The sequence below is a fragment of the Scyliorhinus torazame genome, chromosome 4 (assembly GCF_047496885.1).
Source record: "Scyliorhinus torazame isolate Kashiwa2021f chromosome 4, sScyTor2.1, whole genome shotgun sequence".
NCBI lineage: Eukaryota > Metazoa > Chordata > Chondrichthyes > Carcharhiniformes > Scyliorhinidae > Scyliorhinus > Scyliorhinus torazame.
Genome location: NC_092710.1, coordinates 89,264,241 through 89,282,505, shown reverse-complemented (window position 1 = coordinate 89,282,505; position 18,265 = coordinate 89,264,241). Strand labels below are relative to the sequence as shown.

Genomic DNA, 18,265 nt, shown 5'->3' with positions numbered 1-18,265 from the left:
AGTGTGTCTATCACAGTGTTTCCCCAGTGTATCTTTCACAGTGTTTTTCCTAGTGTGTCAGTCACAGTGTTTTGCCAGTGTGTCTTTCAGTGGTTTTCCCAGTGTGTCTGTCTCATTGTTTTCCCAGTGTGTCTAACACAATGTTTTCTCCAGTGTGTCTGACACCGTGTTCTCACCAGTGTGTCTGACACCGTGTTCTCACCAGTGTGTCTGTCACAGTGCTTTCCCCAGAGTGTCTGTCACAGTATTTTGCCAGTGTGTCTGTCAGTGGTTTTCCCAGTGTGTCTGTCTCAGTGTTTTCTCCAGTGTGTCTGTCACAGTGTTTTCCCCAGTGTGTCTGTCTCAGTGTTTTCTCCAGTGTGTCTGTCACAGTGTTTTTCCCAGTGTGTGTGTCACAGTGTTTTGCCAGTGTGTCTTTGAGTGGTTTTCCCAGTGTGTCTGTCTCATTGTTTTCCCAGTGTGTCTGTCACAGTGTTTTTGCCAGTGTGTCTGTCTCATTGTTTCCCCAGTGAGTCTGTCACAGTGTTTTTTCCAGTGTGTCTGTCAGTGTTTCGCCAGTGTGTCTGACACAGTGTTTTCCCCAGTGTGTCTGTCTCAGTGTTTTCTCCAGTGTGTCTGTCACAGTGTTTTTCCCAGTGTGTGTGTCACAGTGTTTTCCCAGTGTGTCTGTCACAGTGTTTTCCCAGTGTGTCTGACACAATGTTTTCTCCAGTGTGTCTGACACAGTAGGCGTCATTCTCCGCCGGCGGGAGTCTCCGTTCTGCCAGCACCGGGGGGGTTTCCCGACAGCGTGGGGCTGCCCCACAATGGGAAACCCCATTGACCGGCCGGTGTTACGGAGACTCCCGCCGGCCGGTCGGCGCAGAAATGTGGCGGGGCGGGTAGGAGAATTTCGCCCAGTGTTTTTTCCCTTGTGTCTGTCAGTGTTTCCCCAGTGTGTCTGTCACAGTGTTTCCCCAGTGTCTGTCACAGTGATTTCTCGAGTGTGTCTGTCACAGTGCTTTTCCCAGTGTGTCTGTCACAGTGTTTTGCCAGTGTGTCTGTCAGTGGTTTTCCCAGTGTGTCTGTCACAGTATTTTCCCCAGTGAGTCTGTCACAGTGTTTTCCCCAGTGTGTCTGTCACAGTGTTTTCCCCAGTGTGTCTGTCACAGTGTTTTCCCCAGTGTGTCTGTCACAGTGTTTTTTCCAGTGTGTCTGTCAGTGGCTTTGCCAGTGTGTCTGTCTCAGTGTTTTCTCCAGTGTGTCTGTCACAGTGTTTTCCCCAGTGTGTCTGTCACAGTGTTTGCCCCAGTGTGTCTGTCACGCTGTTTTCACAGTATATCTGTCAGTGTTTCACCAGTGTGTCTGACACAGTGTTTTCCCAGTGTGTCTGTCGCAGTGTTTCCCCATTGTGTCTGTCACAATGTTTCCCCATTGTGTCTGTCACAGTGTTTCCCCAGTGCGTCTGTCACAGTATTTTCCCCAGTGTCTGTCAGTGTTTCCCCCCGTGTCTGTCAGTGTTTTCCCCAGAGTGTCTGTCTCTGTGTTTTCTCAGACTGTTGCATCAGTATTCACCAAAGAGAAGAAATTGGTAGATGTTGAGTCTGGAGAAGGGTGTGTAGATAGCCTGGGTCACATCGAGATCCAAAAAGACGAGGTGTTGGGTGTCTTAAAAAATATTAAGGTAGATAAGTCCCCAGGGCCTGATGGGATCTACCCCAGAATACTGAAGGAGGCTGGAGAGGAAATTGCTGTGGCCTTGACGGAAATCTTTGGATCCTCACTGTCTTCAGGCGATGTCCCGGAGGACTGGAGAATAGCCAATGTTGTTCCTCTGTTTAAGAAGGGTATCAAGGATAATCCAGGGGACTACAGGCTGCTGAGCCTTACTTCAGTGGTAGGGAAATTACTGGAGAGCATGCTTCGAGACAGCATCTACTCCCATTTGGATGCAAATGGACGTATTAGTGAGAGGCAGCATGGTTTTGTGAAGCGAAGGTAGTGTCTCACTAACTAGATCGAGTTATTCGAAGAGGTCACAAAGATGACTGAGGCAAGTAGGGCAGTGGATGTTGTCTCTATGGACTTCAGTAAGGCCTTTGACAAGGTCCCTCATAGTAGACTGGTACAAAAGGTGAAGTCACACGGGATCAGGGTGAGCTGGCAAGATGGATACAGAACTGGCACGGTCATAGAAGGCAGAGAGTAGCAATGGAAGGGTGCTTTTCTCATTGGAGGGCTGTGACTAGTGGTGTTCCGCAGCGATCAGTGTTGGGACCTTTGCTGTTCATAGTATATATAAATGATTTGGAGGAAAATGTAACTGGTCTGATTAGTAAGTTTGCAGATGAAACAAAGATTGGTGGAATTGCAGATAGCGATGAGGACTGTCAGAGGATACAGCAGGATTTAGATTGTTTGGAGACTTGGGCGGAGAGATGGCAGATGGAGTTTAATCCGGACAAATGTGAAGTAATGCATTTTGGAAGGTCTAGTGCAGGTAGGGAATATAGAGTGATTGGAGAACCCTCAAGAGTATTGAAAGTCAGAGAGATCTAGGTGTACAGGCCCACAGGTCACTGAAAGGGGCAATGCAGGTGGAGAAGGTAGTCAAGAAGGCATACGGCATGCTTGCCTTCATTGGTCGGGGCATTGAGTATAAGAATTTGCAAGTCATGTTGCAGCTGTAGAGAACCTTATTTAGGCCACACTTGGAGGATATTGTTCAATTCTGGTTGCCACACTACCAGAAGGATGCGGAGGCTGTAGAGAGGGTGCAGAAGAGATTTACCAGAATGTTGCCTGGTATGGAGGGCATTAGCTATGAGGAACGCTTGAATAAACTCAGTTTGTTCTCACTGGAATGACAGAGGTTGAGGTGCGACCTGATAGAGGTCTACAAAATTATGAGGGGCATAGACAGATTGGATAGTCAGAGGATTTTTCCCAGGGTAGAGGAGTCAATTACTACGGGCATAGGTTTAAGGTGCGAGAGGCAAGGTAGAGTAGATGTACGAGGCAAGTTTTTTACACAGAGGGTAGTGGGTGCTTGGAACTCGCTGCCGGAGGAGGTGGTGGAAGCAGGGACGATAGTGGCATTTAAGGGGCATCTTGACAAATACATGAATAGGATGGGAATAGAGGGATATGGACCCAGGAAGTGTAGAAGATTTTAGTTTAGTCGGGCAGCATGGTCGGCACAGGCTTGGAGGGCCGAAGGGCCTGTTCCTGTGCTGTACTTTTCTTTGTTCTTTGTCTGTCTCAGTGTTTCCCCCAGCGTGTCTGTCTCAGTGTTCTCCCAAGTGTGTCTGTCTCAGTGTTTTGCCAGTGTTCTGTCACAGTGTGTCTGTCACAGTGTTTTCCCCAGTGTGTCTGTCTCAGTGTTTCCCCAGTGTGTCTGTCACAGTTTTTTTCCCAAAGTGTCTGTCACAGTGTTTTCCAGTGTGTCTGTCTCAGTGTTTCCCCAGTGTATCTGTCACAGTGTTTTCCCAGTGTGTCAGTGTTTCCCCAGTGTGTCTGTCTCAGTGTTTCCCCAGTGTGTCTGTCATAGTTTTTTCCCCAATGTGTCTGTCACAGTGTTTTCCAGTGTGTCTGTCTCAGTGTTTCCCCAGTGTATCTGTCACAGTGTTTTCCCAGTGTGTCTGTCACAGTGCTTTTCCCAGTGTGTCTGTCACAGTGTTTTTCCCAGTGTGTCTGTCACAGTGTATTTCCAGTGTGTCTGTCTCAGTGTGTCTGTCTCAGTGTTTTCCTCAGTGTATCTGTCACAGTGTTTTCCCCAGTGTGTCGGTCAGTGTTTTCCCAGTGTTTCTGTCTCAGTGTTTTCCCCAGTGTGTCTGTCTCAGTGTTTTCCCAGTGTATCTGTCACAGTATTTCTCCCAGTGTATCTGTCCCAGTATTTTTCCCAGTGTGTCTGTCTCAGTGTTTCCCCAATGTATCTGTCACAGTGTTTTCCCAGTGTATCTGTCAAAGTGTTTTCCCAGTGTGTCTGTCACAGTGTATTTCCCAGTGTGTCTGACACAGTGTTTTTCCCAGTGTGTCTGTCACAGTGTATTCCCAGTGTGTCTGTCTCAGTGTTTCCCCAGTGTGTCTGTCTCAGTGTTTTCACCAGTGTATCTGTCACAGTGTTTTTCCCAGTGTCGGTCAGTGTTTTCCCAGTGTGTCTGTCACAGTGTTTTCCCAGTGTGTCTGTCACAGTGTTTTTCGCAGTGTGTCTGTCTCAGTGTTTTCCCCAGAGTATCTGTCACAGTATTTTTCCCAGTGTCGGTCAGTGTTTTCCCAGTGTGTCTGTCACAGTGTTTTTCCCAGTGTGTCTGTCTCAGTGTTTTCCCCAGTGTGTCTGTCTCAGTGTTTCCCCAGTGTGTCTGTCTCAGTGTTTCCCCAGTGTGTCTGTCTCAGTGTTTTCCCCAGTGTGTCTGTCTCAGTGTTTTCCCCAGTGTGTCTGTCTCAGTGTTTTTCCCAGTGTGTCTGTCACAGTGTTTCCCCCAGTGTGTCTGTCTCAGTGTTTCCCCAGTGTGTCTGTCTCAGTGTTTTCCCCAGTGTGTCTGTCTCAGTGTTTTTCGCAGTGTGTCTGTCTCAGTGTTTTCCCCAGAGTATCTGTCACAGTATTTTTCCCAGTGTCGGTCAGTGTTTTCCCAGTGTGTCTGTCACAGTGTTTTTCCCAGTGTGTCTGTCTCAGTGTTTTCCCCAGTGTGTCTGTCTCAGTGTTTCCCCAGTGTGTCTGTCTCAGTGTTTCCCCAGTGTGTCTGTCTCAGTGTTTCCCCAGTGTGTCTGTCACAGTGTTTCCCCAGTGTGTCTGTCTCAGTGTTTTTCCCAGTGTGTCTGTCTCAGTGTTTCCCCAGTGTGTCTATCTCAGTGTTTTTTCCCAGTGTGTCTGTCACAGTGTTTTCCCAGTGTGTCTGTCACAATATTTTTCCCAGTGTATCTGTCACAGTGTTTTCCCAGTGTCTGTCAGTGTTTTCCCAGTTTGTCTGTCACAGTGGTTTTCCCAGTGTGTCTGTCACAGTGTATTCCCAGTGTGTCTGTCTCAGTGTTTCCCCAGTGTGTCTGTCTCAGTGTTTTTCCCAGTGTGTCGGTCAGTGTTTTCCCAGTGTTTCTGTCTCAGTGTTTTCCCTAGTGTGTCTGTCTCAGTGTTTTCCCAGTGTATCTGTCACAGTATTTCTCCCAGTGTATCTGTCCCAGTATTTTTCCCAGTGTGTCTGTCTCAGTGTTTCTCCAATGTATCTGTCACAGTGTTTTCCCAGTGTATCTGTCACAGTGTTTTCCCAGTGTATCTGTCACAGTGTTTTCCCAGTGTCTGTCAGTGTTTTCCCAGTTTGTCTGTCACAGTGTTTTCCCCATTGTGCCTGTCACAGTGTTTTCCCCAGTGTATCTGTCACAGTATTTTTCCCAGTGTGTCTGTCTCAGTGTTTTCCCAGTGTGTCTATCACAGTGTTTTCCCAGTATGACTGTCACAGTGTTTTCCCAGTGTGACTGTCACAGTGCTTTCCCCAGTGTGTCTGTCACAGTATTTTTCCCAGTGTGTCTGTCAGTGTTTTTCCCAGTGTGTCTGTCAGTGTTTTCCCAGTGTGTCTGTCACAGTATCTCTCAGCGAATCTGTCCTTGTGTTTTTCCCAGTCTGTGTGCCCAGTTTATTAATGCGAGAGATTGTTAATGGAACAGAAAATGAAAGTGCTCACCTTTCTTGTTGACACTTTCACTTTCAATTTCCACAACCCAGGAAGTGTAGAAGATTTTAGTTTAGTCGGGCAGCATGGTCGGCACAGGCTTGGAGGGCCGAAGGGCCTGTTCCTGTGCTGTACTTTTCTTTGTTCTTTGTCTGTCTCAGTGTTTCCCCCAGCGTGTCTGTCTCAGTGTTCTCCCAAGTGTGTCTGTCTCAGTGTTTCGCCAGTGTTCTGTCACAGTGTGTCTGTCACAGTGTTTTCCCCAGTGTGTCTGTCTCAGTGTTTCCCCAGTGTGTCTGTCAGTTTTTTTCCCAATGTGTCTGTCACAGTGTTTTCCAGTGTGTCTGTCTCAGTGTTTCCCCAGTGTATCTGTCACAGTGTTTTCCCAGTGTGTCAGTGTTTCCCCAGTGTGTCTGTCTCAGTGTTTCCCCAGTGTGTCTGTCATAGTTTTTTCCCCAATGTGTCTGTCACAGTGTTTTCCAGTGTGTCTGTCTCAGTGTTTCCCCAGTGTATCTGTCACAGTGCTTTTCCCAGTGTGTCTGTCACAGTGTTTTTCCCAGTGTGTCTGTCACAGTGTATTCCCAGTGTGTCTGTCTCAGTGTGTCTGTCTCAGTGTTTTCCCCAGTGTATCTGTCACAGTGTTTTTCCCAGTGTGTCGGTCAGTGTTTTCCCAGTGTTTCTGTCTCAGTGTTTTCCCCAGTGTGTCTGTCTCAGTGTTTTCCCAGTGTATCTGTCACAGTATTTCTCCCAGTGTATCTGTCCCAGTATTTTTCCCAGTGTGTCTGTCTCAGTGTTTCCCCAATGTAACTGTCACAGTGTTTTCCCAGTGTATCTGTCAAAGTGTTTTCCCAGTGTGTCTGTCACAGTGTATTTCCCAGTGTGTCTGACACAGTGTTTTTCCCAGTGTGTCTGTCACAGTGTATTCCCAGTGTGTCTGTCTCAGTGTTTCCCCAGTGTGTCTGTCTCAGTGTTTTCCCCAGTGTATCTGTCACAGTGTTTTTCCCAGTGTCGGTCAGTGTTTTCCCAGTGTGTCTGTCACAGTGTTTTCCCAGTGTGTCTGTCACAGTGTTTTTCGCAGTGTGTCTGTCTCAGTGTTTTCCCCAGAGTATCTGTCACAGTATTTTTCCCAGTGTCGGTCAGTGTTTTCCCAGTGTGTCTGTCACAGTGTTTTTCCCAGTGTCTGTCAGTGTTTTCCCAGTTTGTCTGTCACAGTGTTTTTCCCAGTGTGTCTGTCTCAGTGTTTCCCCAGTGTGTCTGTCTCAGTGTTTCCCCAGTGTGTCTGTCTCAGTGTTTTTCCCAGTGTGTCTGTCACAGTGTTTTTCCCAGTGTGTCTGTCTCAGTGTATTCCCAGTGTGTCTGTCTCAGTGTTTCCCCAGTGTGTCTGTCTCAGTGTTTTTCCCAGTGTGTCGGTCAGTGTTTTCCCAGTGTTTCTGTCTCAGTGTTTTCCCCAGTGTGTCTGTCTCAGTGTTTTCCCAGTGTATCTGTCACAGTATTTCTCCCAGTGTATCTGTCCCAGTATTTTTCCCAGTGTGTCTGTCTCAGTGTTTCCCCAATGTATCTGTCACAGTGTTTTCCCAGTGTATCTGTCACAGTGTTTTCCCAGTGTGTCTGTCACAATATTTTTCCCAGTGTATCTGTCACAGTGTTTTCCCAGTGTCTGTCAGTGTTTTCCCAGTTTGTCTGTCACAGTGTTTTCCCCATTGTGCCTGTCACAGTGTTTTCCCCAGTGTATCTGTCACAGTATTTTTCCCAGTGTGTCTGTCTCAGTGTTTTCCCAGTGTGTCTATCACAGTGTTTTCCCAGTATGACTGTCACAGTGTTTTCCCAGTGTGACTGTCACAGTGCTTTCCCCAGTGTGTCTGTCACAGTATTTTTCCCAGTGTGTCTGTCAGTGTTTTCCCAGTGTGTCTGTCACAGTATCTCTCAGCGAATCTGTCCTTGTGTTTTTCCCAGTCTGTGTGCCCAGTTTATTAATGCGAGAGATTGTTAATGGAACAGAAAATGAAAGTGCTCACCTTTCTCGCTGACACTTTCACTTTCAATTTCCACATCTTCACAGCTGGTATACTCTGGAGTTGATGCCCCTTCTTCCTCAGAGCTACTAACTGACATTTGTCTTTTCTTTCCAACTTTTTTCATTCGGTGTGGTTTTGGTGGAGGTGGTCTGATGGATTCTGACTGGTCAGAACTAAGCGAATCATTACGCAGCATTGTTTCATTTCTCTCTCGCTTTGTTCGAACAGCAGCAGAACTAGGGTCCAGGTGCTTTTGATAGGTATCGTAATCCTTTACCTCAAAATGTTCTGCAGGGACTGGGCTCCGTCTGGATGGTGGCGGGCTTTGACCGTTCAAATGCTGCTGCCTTGAAACAGCCATTTGTCCATCTGCAGTTTTTTCAACAGGGGATTTCCTCTCCTCTATCCTCTGTTGCTGAGTCCTTCTCGACAATAGATCCTCTGCCCCCTGCCCTTCCTCAAACTCAGTGTGCGACAGGGATACGTCACTGTGCCTTCTTTCATGTCGTGCTCGAGACACTTTAGCATTAATGCGCATCTGTTGTTCATCAGGCTGAGGTTTAATTGGATACCTTGCCAGGTTAGGGTCACTTTTATATCGATTCTGATATTCCTCTTCAATCCTTTGTTTTTCCTCATCTGGAACCTTGTCCACCTCTAAATTTTCATCTGCGTCCTGATAGCCCTGCGAACGACCTTTCTCTAAGCGGCGACTTTCTCGCCGTTCTCTGTGCTCCCTTTCATCAGCTGACCTCTGGCCTTGCTGAAGGGACGCCTTCGGTACACGTTTCCTTTCACCTCTCTGTCCTTTTCCATTCAGTTCTGAAACCGACGAACTCTTCTTCCTGCAAAGAGGATCATTATTAACGTTTAACTATTTTGCACCCAGTGTTTCAACTGAAGAATTGTGTCACATTGAGATGATGAAAAGCAAAATAACGGACATTAGCCAGCTTGTGCTGACAGATGCAAGTCCTGCAATAACAATAGGAATGGGAGAAACTAACTGAAGTTTACATTTCAAAATTTACAAAATAAATCTGAAATGAACAATATATTTCTGGGTGTTCGCAGGCTGGCATGGACAGGATGGGCCAAATGGCCACCTTCTGTGCTGTAAGCTTTCTATGATTGGCTGTAACATGTAAGATGGACATACCTGACCCAATGTAAAATTCAACAACACAAGGCAGAGCCAACCCCGATGACAACATTTTATAATCTCTCTCAAGGTGCGATAGGAGGTGGTGAGGGCATTTCATCAAGTAATCATCAAAATGAAATCCAGGGCGGGATGGCCTGTCATCAATGTTCCAGCCCTGCCACCAACTGACCCCCTTCAGTGGCCAATGATGACCATTTACCAGCCTCATCACCTGATGGACATGGCAAGTAAACCAATGTGGGCTGCTTCTCATCTCGCAGGCGAGTGGCTGGGTGGCTGATGGCGGAGCAGCTTTGAAGCTCTCAGTGCCAGATCGAGGGTCCCAACATCAGGAAGGGGGCCTGCTCTGAGACCCTTCCCCCTCCCCTGTGACTTGACATTCTGTGAAATCTCTGGCCACTGGGAGCTGGATTGGTCTACAATCCTGGGTCTCTGGTGGGTGTATTTTCTGCAGCAGATGCCACATTCCCGGTGACACAGGTGGGTCCCGATTGGCCATCATCTCTTGGTGATTCCCCCCCCCCCAGAGTCTTCTGTCCTGGAAAAGCTCTGCCGCTGACCACCTGAGGTGTCTGACTCGAGAAGGAAATGCAGATCCTTTCTTGTGCAGCTGGTAGGCGAAAACCCAACACCTCCATAAAATATCACCAACAGAAATCTGATGCTAAATTAGAGGAAAGCTGAAATCAACTTGGAATCAAATGAGATATTAATCAGTTCTAATTCATGGAAGCAGGTTTGAAGGATAGATGATATTTCTCTGCTCCAATGTACCCAGAGCTGGGAAATTGGGCAACAGTCACGAAGGTGTGTACTCATACTCGCCCATCAGATACCAATGACCTTGGAGTCAATTTTCTGAGTCCCCAGCAATGACAATTCCTCTGCTTGGAACCACCATCACCATGCAGACGGATGACCGGCCTTGCCAGCTGAAGTAATTCATGGCAAGGGTGAGGTCATGTTCTTAAGGGAACTGGGCCAATTGATCTGTTAGCCCCTTCATGGTCAGGTCAGACTGCCTGACGGTGCTGAGGTCATGGTTCAAAGGAGCGGGGATGTGCGCAGAAAAGCTGCAGGGAGTATGTAGCCATGGAAAAGAAAACTGTGCAACACTCCTTCTCCATTGACATTAAGAACCTGGTCATCAGGTGTGAGGCACTCTCTGTGTTGCTGTACATGGTACAGGTCTAAAGTATACCCCGCACCTGTACTGCAACAATCACCTGAGCCATCTTCCGTTTTATTTGGAGATTGCCAATGGACTGTGGCCACAGGGGCACAAGGTATCTAAATAAAGGGGGAATGTACCATACATTACCCTCAACCTGATGGCCACCTTTGTGTGTGAGTGCATTAAGCTGTGCGGAGATCCTTGGTACACTAACACCAAGTGTCAGTACATGCTGAGCATTTACCTGTCCCCGATGTGGAAAAGAGTGGGCCTGGCCACATCACCACACGATGCGCCATTCAGGTGGACTGTGTTCTACCACCTGTCCCTTATGGAAAGGTTTATGCAGAAGAAACATCTTTTGACCATTATCCATCAGACAGTGGTCCACACAACGTTCTCCAGACCCTGCAGGCGAAGGAGATGGTGGATCTGGTGGAATGGTTCCCTCAGCAGGCTGACAACGTAATTTGGCAGAACACCTCATCGCCAGAACTTCAACAAACAAACACCAAGATGTAGCCTGGCTGGTGGTGAAAGGCCCACCCGGTCAGATCCTTCCAGAACATCCTTCCACAAATGGTTGTGGTAATGCCTGCAGTGGGGTAAAGTCTATCTTTCACATCCTTCGGGACTGTGTCTTTGGAAAGTGATGCAGTGGATTTTGCCAAGGTTTATCCTGAGCAGGACTCTCTGCTCTACGGGCTGTTCCCATGGGCTCACACTAAGATAAACCTCAACTGTGGCTAAGGACCATCAACTTGGCTAAGTACATTCTTTGGTCTGCCTGAAAATAATTGCACTTCCAATTTTTAACAATTTACTTCCCCAGTGTCCTGCTGGTCATGGGGAGACTTAATTTCTCTCCATTGCATTTGAATCCTTTCCCTATTTCTGAAACCTATCCAACCCCTCCCCATGCTTCTCTATATTCTTCCAATTCTGCTCACTTATACATTCCCAATTTCTCTCAGCCTCCACTGGAGGCTATGCTTTCATTGGCCCACACCCTAAATTCAACTTTATTCTCTCAATGAATGTCTCTGCCTCTCTTTCTCACCTTCTTCAAGATGTTTCTTAAAGTTTATCTAATTAATGACTTCACTGCAGGAATACGGAACCATATATCTAAGTGCGCTGATGAAACCAATTTAATATGATACAGTAAATGGTACGTATTTGAGCAGAATGTTCTAAAGTAACATTGGGCAGGATTCTCGACTGTGTCAACATGGCCTCAGAAACAGCGATTCCAACCCCCACAGGGGCCAGCACGACACTGGAGCGACCCACGCCGCTCCAGCTGCCGATCCCAGCGTCAGATGGGCGCCGCGGGTCTGCACATGCGCAGTGGCACCGGCGCCAACTCACGCATGCGCAATGACTCCCCTCGCCGCGACGGCCCCGACTCAACATGGCGTAGGGTTACAGGCCCCCAGCCCAAGAGGCCGGCCCGCCGATCGGTAGGCCTCGATCGCGGGCCAGGCCACACTGGAGGCTCCACTGGGGTCGGACCCCCCTCGCCACCCCCGGATCCATTCACGCCGAGGTCCCGCCAGATAGGACCAGGTTAGGATGGCGCCGGCAGGACTCGGGTGTTTTTGTACGGCCGCTCGGCCCATCCAGGGCGGGGAATCGGCGTGGGGGCCGCTGACCGGCGCCGCGCCGACCACGGCAACACCAATGGCGTTGATTCTACGCTCTCCAGAGAATCAGCGGACCGGCGTCGGGGCGCGATTCGTGTCCATCCCGGCGATTCTCCAGCCTGGCCTGGGCTGAGAGAATCCCGCCTATTATTCGAGTTTTGTGAGTGGGTAAAACTCTCAGATAGAGTTTAATGTGTAAAATGTTATGTTCTCCCGTTTGTAATTAAGAAAAATAGGGAGTATTTTCTGAATAGTGATCAGTTCAGAACAACAGATCAGAAGGGAAATTCCAGCATCTGAATCTGATATCACTGAAAACTACAAGAGGTACAACAATAACTTATAAACTAATGGAATGTTGACCTTTAGCAATACGAGGCTGGCACATAAAGAGGTGGAAATGATGTGACAGCTGTACAGTGCTCAGCTTAGACCTTATTTGTAGTCCAGTGATCAGGTTGGGTACCACACCTCAGCAAGGATGCACTAGCCTTGAGAGTGGCCATCAGGGTGAAACCAGGTAAAAGGTACATTTTTGGGGACAAGTTGCACAGGTTAGGCTTCTATTCCCCCAAATCTAGAAGATTGAACTGAATTGTGGAACAAGCCCAAGCGTCGATTGTTCCTATGGTCTTATATTCTTCCTTTGTTTTTAACACTTTCACTGAGCTTTTGGTCACTTGAGCTAATATCTCATCACCTCAGTGTTATTTCATAACAATCCTATGAAGGATGTTGGGATATTTCACTAAATTTAAAGGTGCTATATGAATGTCAGTTGTTGTTCGTGGTTGAGATGAATCTTGGTTTCATCAAAGCCTGAAGGGAGGATGAAACTCAGAAGAGACATGGGGAAATTTAGAAGAGCAGTGATGACAATAGGGCGGCACAGTAGTTAGCACTGTTACCTCACAGCTCCAGGATCCCAGGTTCAATTCCGGCCTCGGGTGACTCTCTTTTCGGCGTTTACACATTCTTCTCGAGTCTGCGTGGGTTTTCTCGGGGTGCTACTGTTTCCTCCCACAGTCCAAAGATGCACAGGTTAGGTGGACCATGCTAAATTGCCCTAGGTGTGGTTACGAGGCGAGGGTGGAGTTGGTTCTCTTTCAGAGGGTTAGTGCAGGCTTGATGGACCGAATGGCCTCCTTATATACTGTAGGGATTCCGATGTTCTATAAAGTATCAACAAGACAGTTGTTCAATTGAGAAAGGCCGCAGTCACTGAGGCTTTGTTGGGCTTCTTGATGCCATACTTGGTCAAATGCTGCCTTGATGTCAATGACATTCTCACCGCAATTCTGGAATTCAGCTCTTGTATCCATGTTTGAACCAAGGCTGTAATGAGGTCAGGAGCTGACTGAACCTGGCGGAACCCAAACTAAAGGTCAATGAGCAAGTTATTGCTGAGCAAGTGCCACTTGATAGCACTGTTGATGACTCCTTCTATCACTTTGCTGATGATCGAGAGCAGACTGATATGGCGGCAATTGGCCAGGTTAGATTTGTCCTCTTTCTTTTGTACAGGACATACCTGGGCAATTTTCCACATTGCCGGCTAGACACCAGTGTTGTATTTGCACTGGAACAGATTGGCTGGGGGTGCGGCAAGTTCTAGAGCACAAGTCTTCAGTTCTATTGCTGGAGTATTGTTAAGATCCATAACCTTTGCAGTATCCAGTGCCTCAGCCGTTTCTTGATATAGACTGAGATGGATCATCCGATCGGCACTTCTGGCTAGGGATTGTTATGAATGCCTCAGCCTCGTCTTTTGCACAGATGTGGTGGGCTCCTCCACCATTGAGGATGGGGATATTTGTGGAGCCTCCTCCTCAAGTGAGATGTTTAATTGTCCACCACCATTTATGGCTGGATGTGACAAGATTGCAGATCTTAGATCTGATCTATTGGTTGTGGGATCACTTAGTTCTGCCTATTATTTGCTGCTTATGCTGTTAGGTCACGCCTCCGTGTGCTCACCCTAACTTGGAGGCGTACCTGAACAAGAGACCCTAGTTGTTCAAGTGAAGACAAGCATCCAGCAGAGGGCAGTAGAGCGGAGCTGTTGATTGGCCACTGCAGGGGAAATTTGCATACGTCCGTGTGCTCACCCTAACTTGGAGGTGGTTTGTGGAGGAGCTCTTGTCAAGTGACACTTAAACCCGAAACACTTCTTCAGTGTTTCCCTCCCTACCCCCTCCTCTAACCAAAAAAAAAACAACCGCTGTAAGGATCAAGAGGAAGGCTCGAGGGCAGGTAGAAGTGGAAAGTTGAACCGTGATGTCACAGCCTGCAGGTAACTGGCTGGTGACTGGTAAGTAGTGTTTATTTATTTTCCCTCAGGTGTTACCTTGCGGAGTGCAGAGGTTGCTGAGTGAGTGCTTGCTGAGAAGGGGAGTGAATAACAGGTAAGCTCTTTCTTTTTTATCTAGCGGGGATGACAGGGAAGGTAGTGCAATGTTCCTCCTGCAGAATGTTTGAGGTGAGGGACGCCGTCAGTGTCCCTGCTGTTTTCATCTGTGGGAAGTGCACCCATCTCCAGCTCCTCAGAAACCACGTTAGGGAACTGGAGCTGGAGTTGGATGAACTTCGGATCATTCGGGAGGCAGAGTTGGTCATAAATAGAAGCTTCAGGGATGTAGTTACTCCGAAGAATAAAGATAGATGGGTGATGGTGAGAGGGGCTGGGAGGAAGCAGTCAGCACAAGGATCCCCTGTGGCCGTTCCTCTTAGTAACAAGTATACTGCTTTGGATACTGTTGGGGGGGGGGGGGGGACTTACCAGGGTTAAGCCATGGGGTACAGGTCTCTGGCACAGAGTCTGTCCCTGTTGCTCAGAAGGGAAGGGGGAGAGGAGAAGAGCATTAGTCATTGGAGACTCCATAGTCTGGGGGATAGATAGGAGATTCTGTGGGAACGAGAGAGACTCAGGTTGGTGTGTTGCCTCCCAGGTGCCAGGGTGCGTGATGTCTCGGATCGTGTTTTCGGGATCCTTAAGGGGGAGGGGGAGCAGCCCCAAGTCGTGGTCCACATAGGTACCAACGACATAGGTAGGAAAAGGGATGGGGATGTAAGGCAGGAATTCAGGGAGCTAGGGTGGAAACTTAGATCTAGGACAAACAGAGTTATTATCTCTGGGTTGTTATCCGTGCCATGTGATAGCGAGATGAGGAATAGGGAGAGAGAGGAGTTGAACACGTGGCTACAGGGATGTTGCAGGAGGGAGTGTTTCAGATTTATGGATAATTGGGGCTCATTCTGGGGTCAGTGGGACCTCTACAAACGGGATTGTCTGCACTTGGACCAATATTTTGGGTGGGGGAAATTTGCTAATGCTCTTCGGGAGGGTTTAAACTAGTTCAGCAGGGGCTTGGGAATCTGAATTGTAGCTCCAGTATACAGGAGGTTGAGAGTAGTGAGGTCATGAGTAGGGTTTCAAAGTTGCAGGAGTGTACCGGCAGGCAGGAAGGTGGTTTAAAGTGTGTCTTCTTCAATGCCAGGAGCATCCGGAATAAGGTGGGTGAACTTGCGGCATGGGTTGGTATCTGGGACTTCGATGTTGTGGCCATTTCGGAGACATGGATAGAGCAGGGACAGGAATGGTTGTTGCAGGTGCCGGGATTTAGATTTTTCAGTAAGCTCAGGGAATGTGGTAAAAGAGGGGGAGGGGTTAGTCAAGGACAGTATTACGGTGGCAGAAAGGACGTTTGATGAGGACTCATCTACTGAGGTAGTATGGGCTGAGGTTAGAAACAGGAAAGGAGAGGTCACCCAGTTAGGGGTTTTCTATAGGCCTCCGAAAAGTTCCAGAGATGTAGAGGAAAGGATTGTAAAGATGATTCTGGATAGGAGCGAAAGCAACAGGGTAGTTGTTATGGGGGACTTTAACTTTCCAAATATTGACTGGAAACGCTATAGTTCGAGTACTTTAGACGGGTCCGTTTTTGTCCAATGTGTGCAGGAGGGTTTCCTGACACAGTATGTAGATAGGCCAACGAGAGGCGAGGCCGTATTGGATTTGGTACTGTGTAATGAACCAGCACAGGTGTTAGATTTGGAGGTAGGTGAGCACTTTGGTGATAGTGACCACAATTCAATTACATTTACTTTTGTGATGGAAAGGGATAGGTATATACCGCAGGGCAAGAGTTATATCTGGGGGAAAGGCAATTATGATGTGATGAGGCAAGATTTAGGATGCATCGGATGGAGAGGAAAACTGCAGGGGATGGGCTCAATGGAAATGTGGAGCTTGTTCAAGGAACAGCTACTGCATGTCCTTGATAGGTATGTACCTGTCAGGCAGGGAGGAAGTGGTCGAGCAAGGGAACCGTGGTTTACTAAAGCTGTCGAAACACTTGTCAAGAGGAAGAAGGAGGCTTATGTAAAGATGAGACTTGAAGGTTCAGTTAAGGCGCTCAAGATTTACAAGTTAGCTAGGAAGGACCGAAAGAGAGAGAGCTAAGAAGAGCCAGGAGGGGACATGAGAAGTCTTTGGCAGGTAGGCTCAAGGATAACCCTAAAACTTTCTATAGATATGTCAGGAATAAAAGAATGACTAGGGTAAGAGTAGGCCCAGTCAAGGACAGTAGTGGGAAGTTGTGCTTGGAGTCCGAGGAGATAGGAGAGGTGCGAAATGAATATTTTTCGTCAGTATTCACACAGGAAAAAGACAATGTTGTCGAGGAGAATAATGAGATCTAGGCTACTAGACTAGAAGGGCTTGAGGTTCATAAGGAAGAGGTGTTAGCAATTCTGGAAAGTGTGAAAATAGATAAGTCTCCTGGGCCAGATGGGATTTATCCTAGGATTCTCTGGGAAGCTAGGGAGGAGATTGCTGAGCCTTTGGCCTTGATCTTTAAGTCATCTTTGTCTACAGGAATAGTGCCAGAAGACTGGAGGATAGCAAATGTTGTCCCCTTGTTCAAGAAGGGGAGTAGAGATAACCCCGGTAACTATAGACCAGTGAGCCTTACTTCTGTTGAGGGAAAAATCTTGGAAAGGTTTATAAGAGATAGGATGTATAATCATCTGGAAAGGAATAATTTGATTAGAGATAGTCAACACGGTTTTGTGAAGGGTAGGTCGTGCCTCACAAACCTTATAGAGTTCTTTGAGAAGGTGACCAAACAGGTGGTTGAGGGTAAAGCAGTTGATGTGGTGTATATGGATTTCAGTAAAGCGTTTGATAAGGTTCCCCATGGTAGGCTACTGCTGCAAATACGGAGGCATGGGGTTCAGGGTGATTTAGCAGTTTGGATCAGAAATTAGCTAGCTGGAAGAAGACAAAGGGTGGTGGTTGATGGGAAATGTTCAGACTGGAGTCCAGTTACTAGTGGTGTACCACAAGGATTTGTTTTGGGGCAACTGCTGTTTGTCATTTTTATAAATGACCTGGAGGAGGGCGTAGAAGGATGGGTGAGTAAATTTGCAGATGACACTAAAGTCGGTGGAGTTGTGGACAGTGTGGAAGGATGTTACAAGTTACAGAGGGACATAGATAAGCTGCAGCGCTGGGCTGAGAGGTGGCAAATGGAGTTTAATGCAGAAAAGTGTGAGGTGATTCATTTTGGAAGGAATAACAGGAAGACTGAGTACTGGGCTAATGGTAAGATTCTTGGCAGTGTGGATGAGCAGAGAGATCTCGGTGTCCATGTACATAGATCCCTGAAAGTTGCCACCCAGGTTGAGAGGGTTGTTAAGAAGGCGTACGGTGTGTTAGCTTTTATTGGTAGAGGGATTGAGTTTAGGAGCCATGAGGTCATGTTGCAGCTATACAACACTCTGGTGCGGCCGCATTTGGAGTATTGCGTGCAATTCTGGTCGCCGCATTATAGGAAGGATGTGGAAGCATTGGAAAGGGTGCAGAGGAGATTTACCAGAATGTTGCCTGGTATGGAGGGAAGATCTTATGAGGAAAGGCTGAGGGACCTGAGGCTGTTTTCGTTAGAGAGAAGAATGTTAAGAGGTGACTTAATTGAGGCATACAAGATGATCAGAGGATTGGATAGGGTGGACAGTGAGAGCCTTTTTCCTCGGATGGTGATGTCTAGCACGAGGGGACATACCTTTAAATTGAGGGGAGCTAGATATAGGACAGATGTCAGAGGTAGGTTCTTTACTCAGAGAGTAGTAAGGGCATGGAATGCCCTGCCTGCAACAGTAGTGGACTCGCTAACACTAAGGACATTCAAATGGTCATTGGATAGACATATGGACGATAAGGGAATAGCGTAGATGGGCTTTAGAGTGGTTTCACAGGTCGGCGCAACGAGGGCCGAAGGGCCTGTACTGCGCTGTAATGTTCTATGTTCTATGAGTATAACTATATCAGGCTGTTGCTAGACTAGCCTGCAAAACAGATCTCCCAATCATAGAATTACTACAGTGCAGAAGGAGGCCATTCAGCACATTGAGTCTGCACCAGCCCTTCAAATGAACATCCTACCCGTGCCCAATCCCCTCGGTCCCCATAAACAGGAAGGCAGCTTACTACCTGAATGGTTGTAAATTGGGAGAGGGGAGTGTCAGCGGCACCTGGGTGTCCTTGTGCACCATTCGCTGAAGGTAAGCACACAGGTGCAGCAGGCGGTACAGAAGGCTAATGGTATTTGGCCTTCATTGCTAGA

At 47.7% G+C, this 18,265-nt stretch overlaps 1 protein-coding gene across 5 annotated transcripts in view; it reads right to left on the bottom strand.

The window, feature by feature from the left end:
* rims1a (regulating synaptic membrane exocytosis 1a) overlaps window positions 1–18,265 on the bottom strand; it is a 1,446,068-nt gene that overhangs the window by 544,101 nt on the left and 883,702 nt on the right. For all 5 annotated transcript variants that reach the window (XM_072498344.1, XM_072498345.1, XM_072498346.1 and 2 more), the window contains exon 5: window positions 7,655–8,499. In XM_072498344.1, coding sequence (XP_072354445.1) covers window positions 7,655–8,499 — 845 coding nt within the window. The remainder of the gene's footprint in view (window positions 1–7,654; window positions 8,500–18,265) is intronic.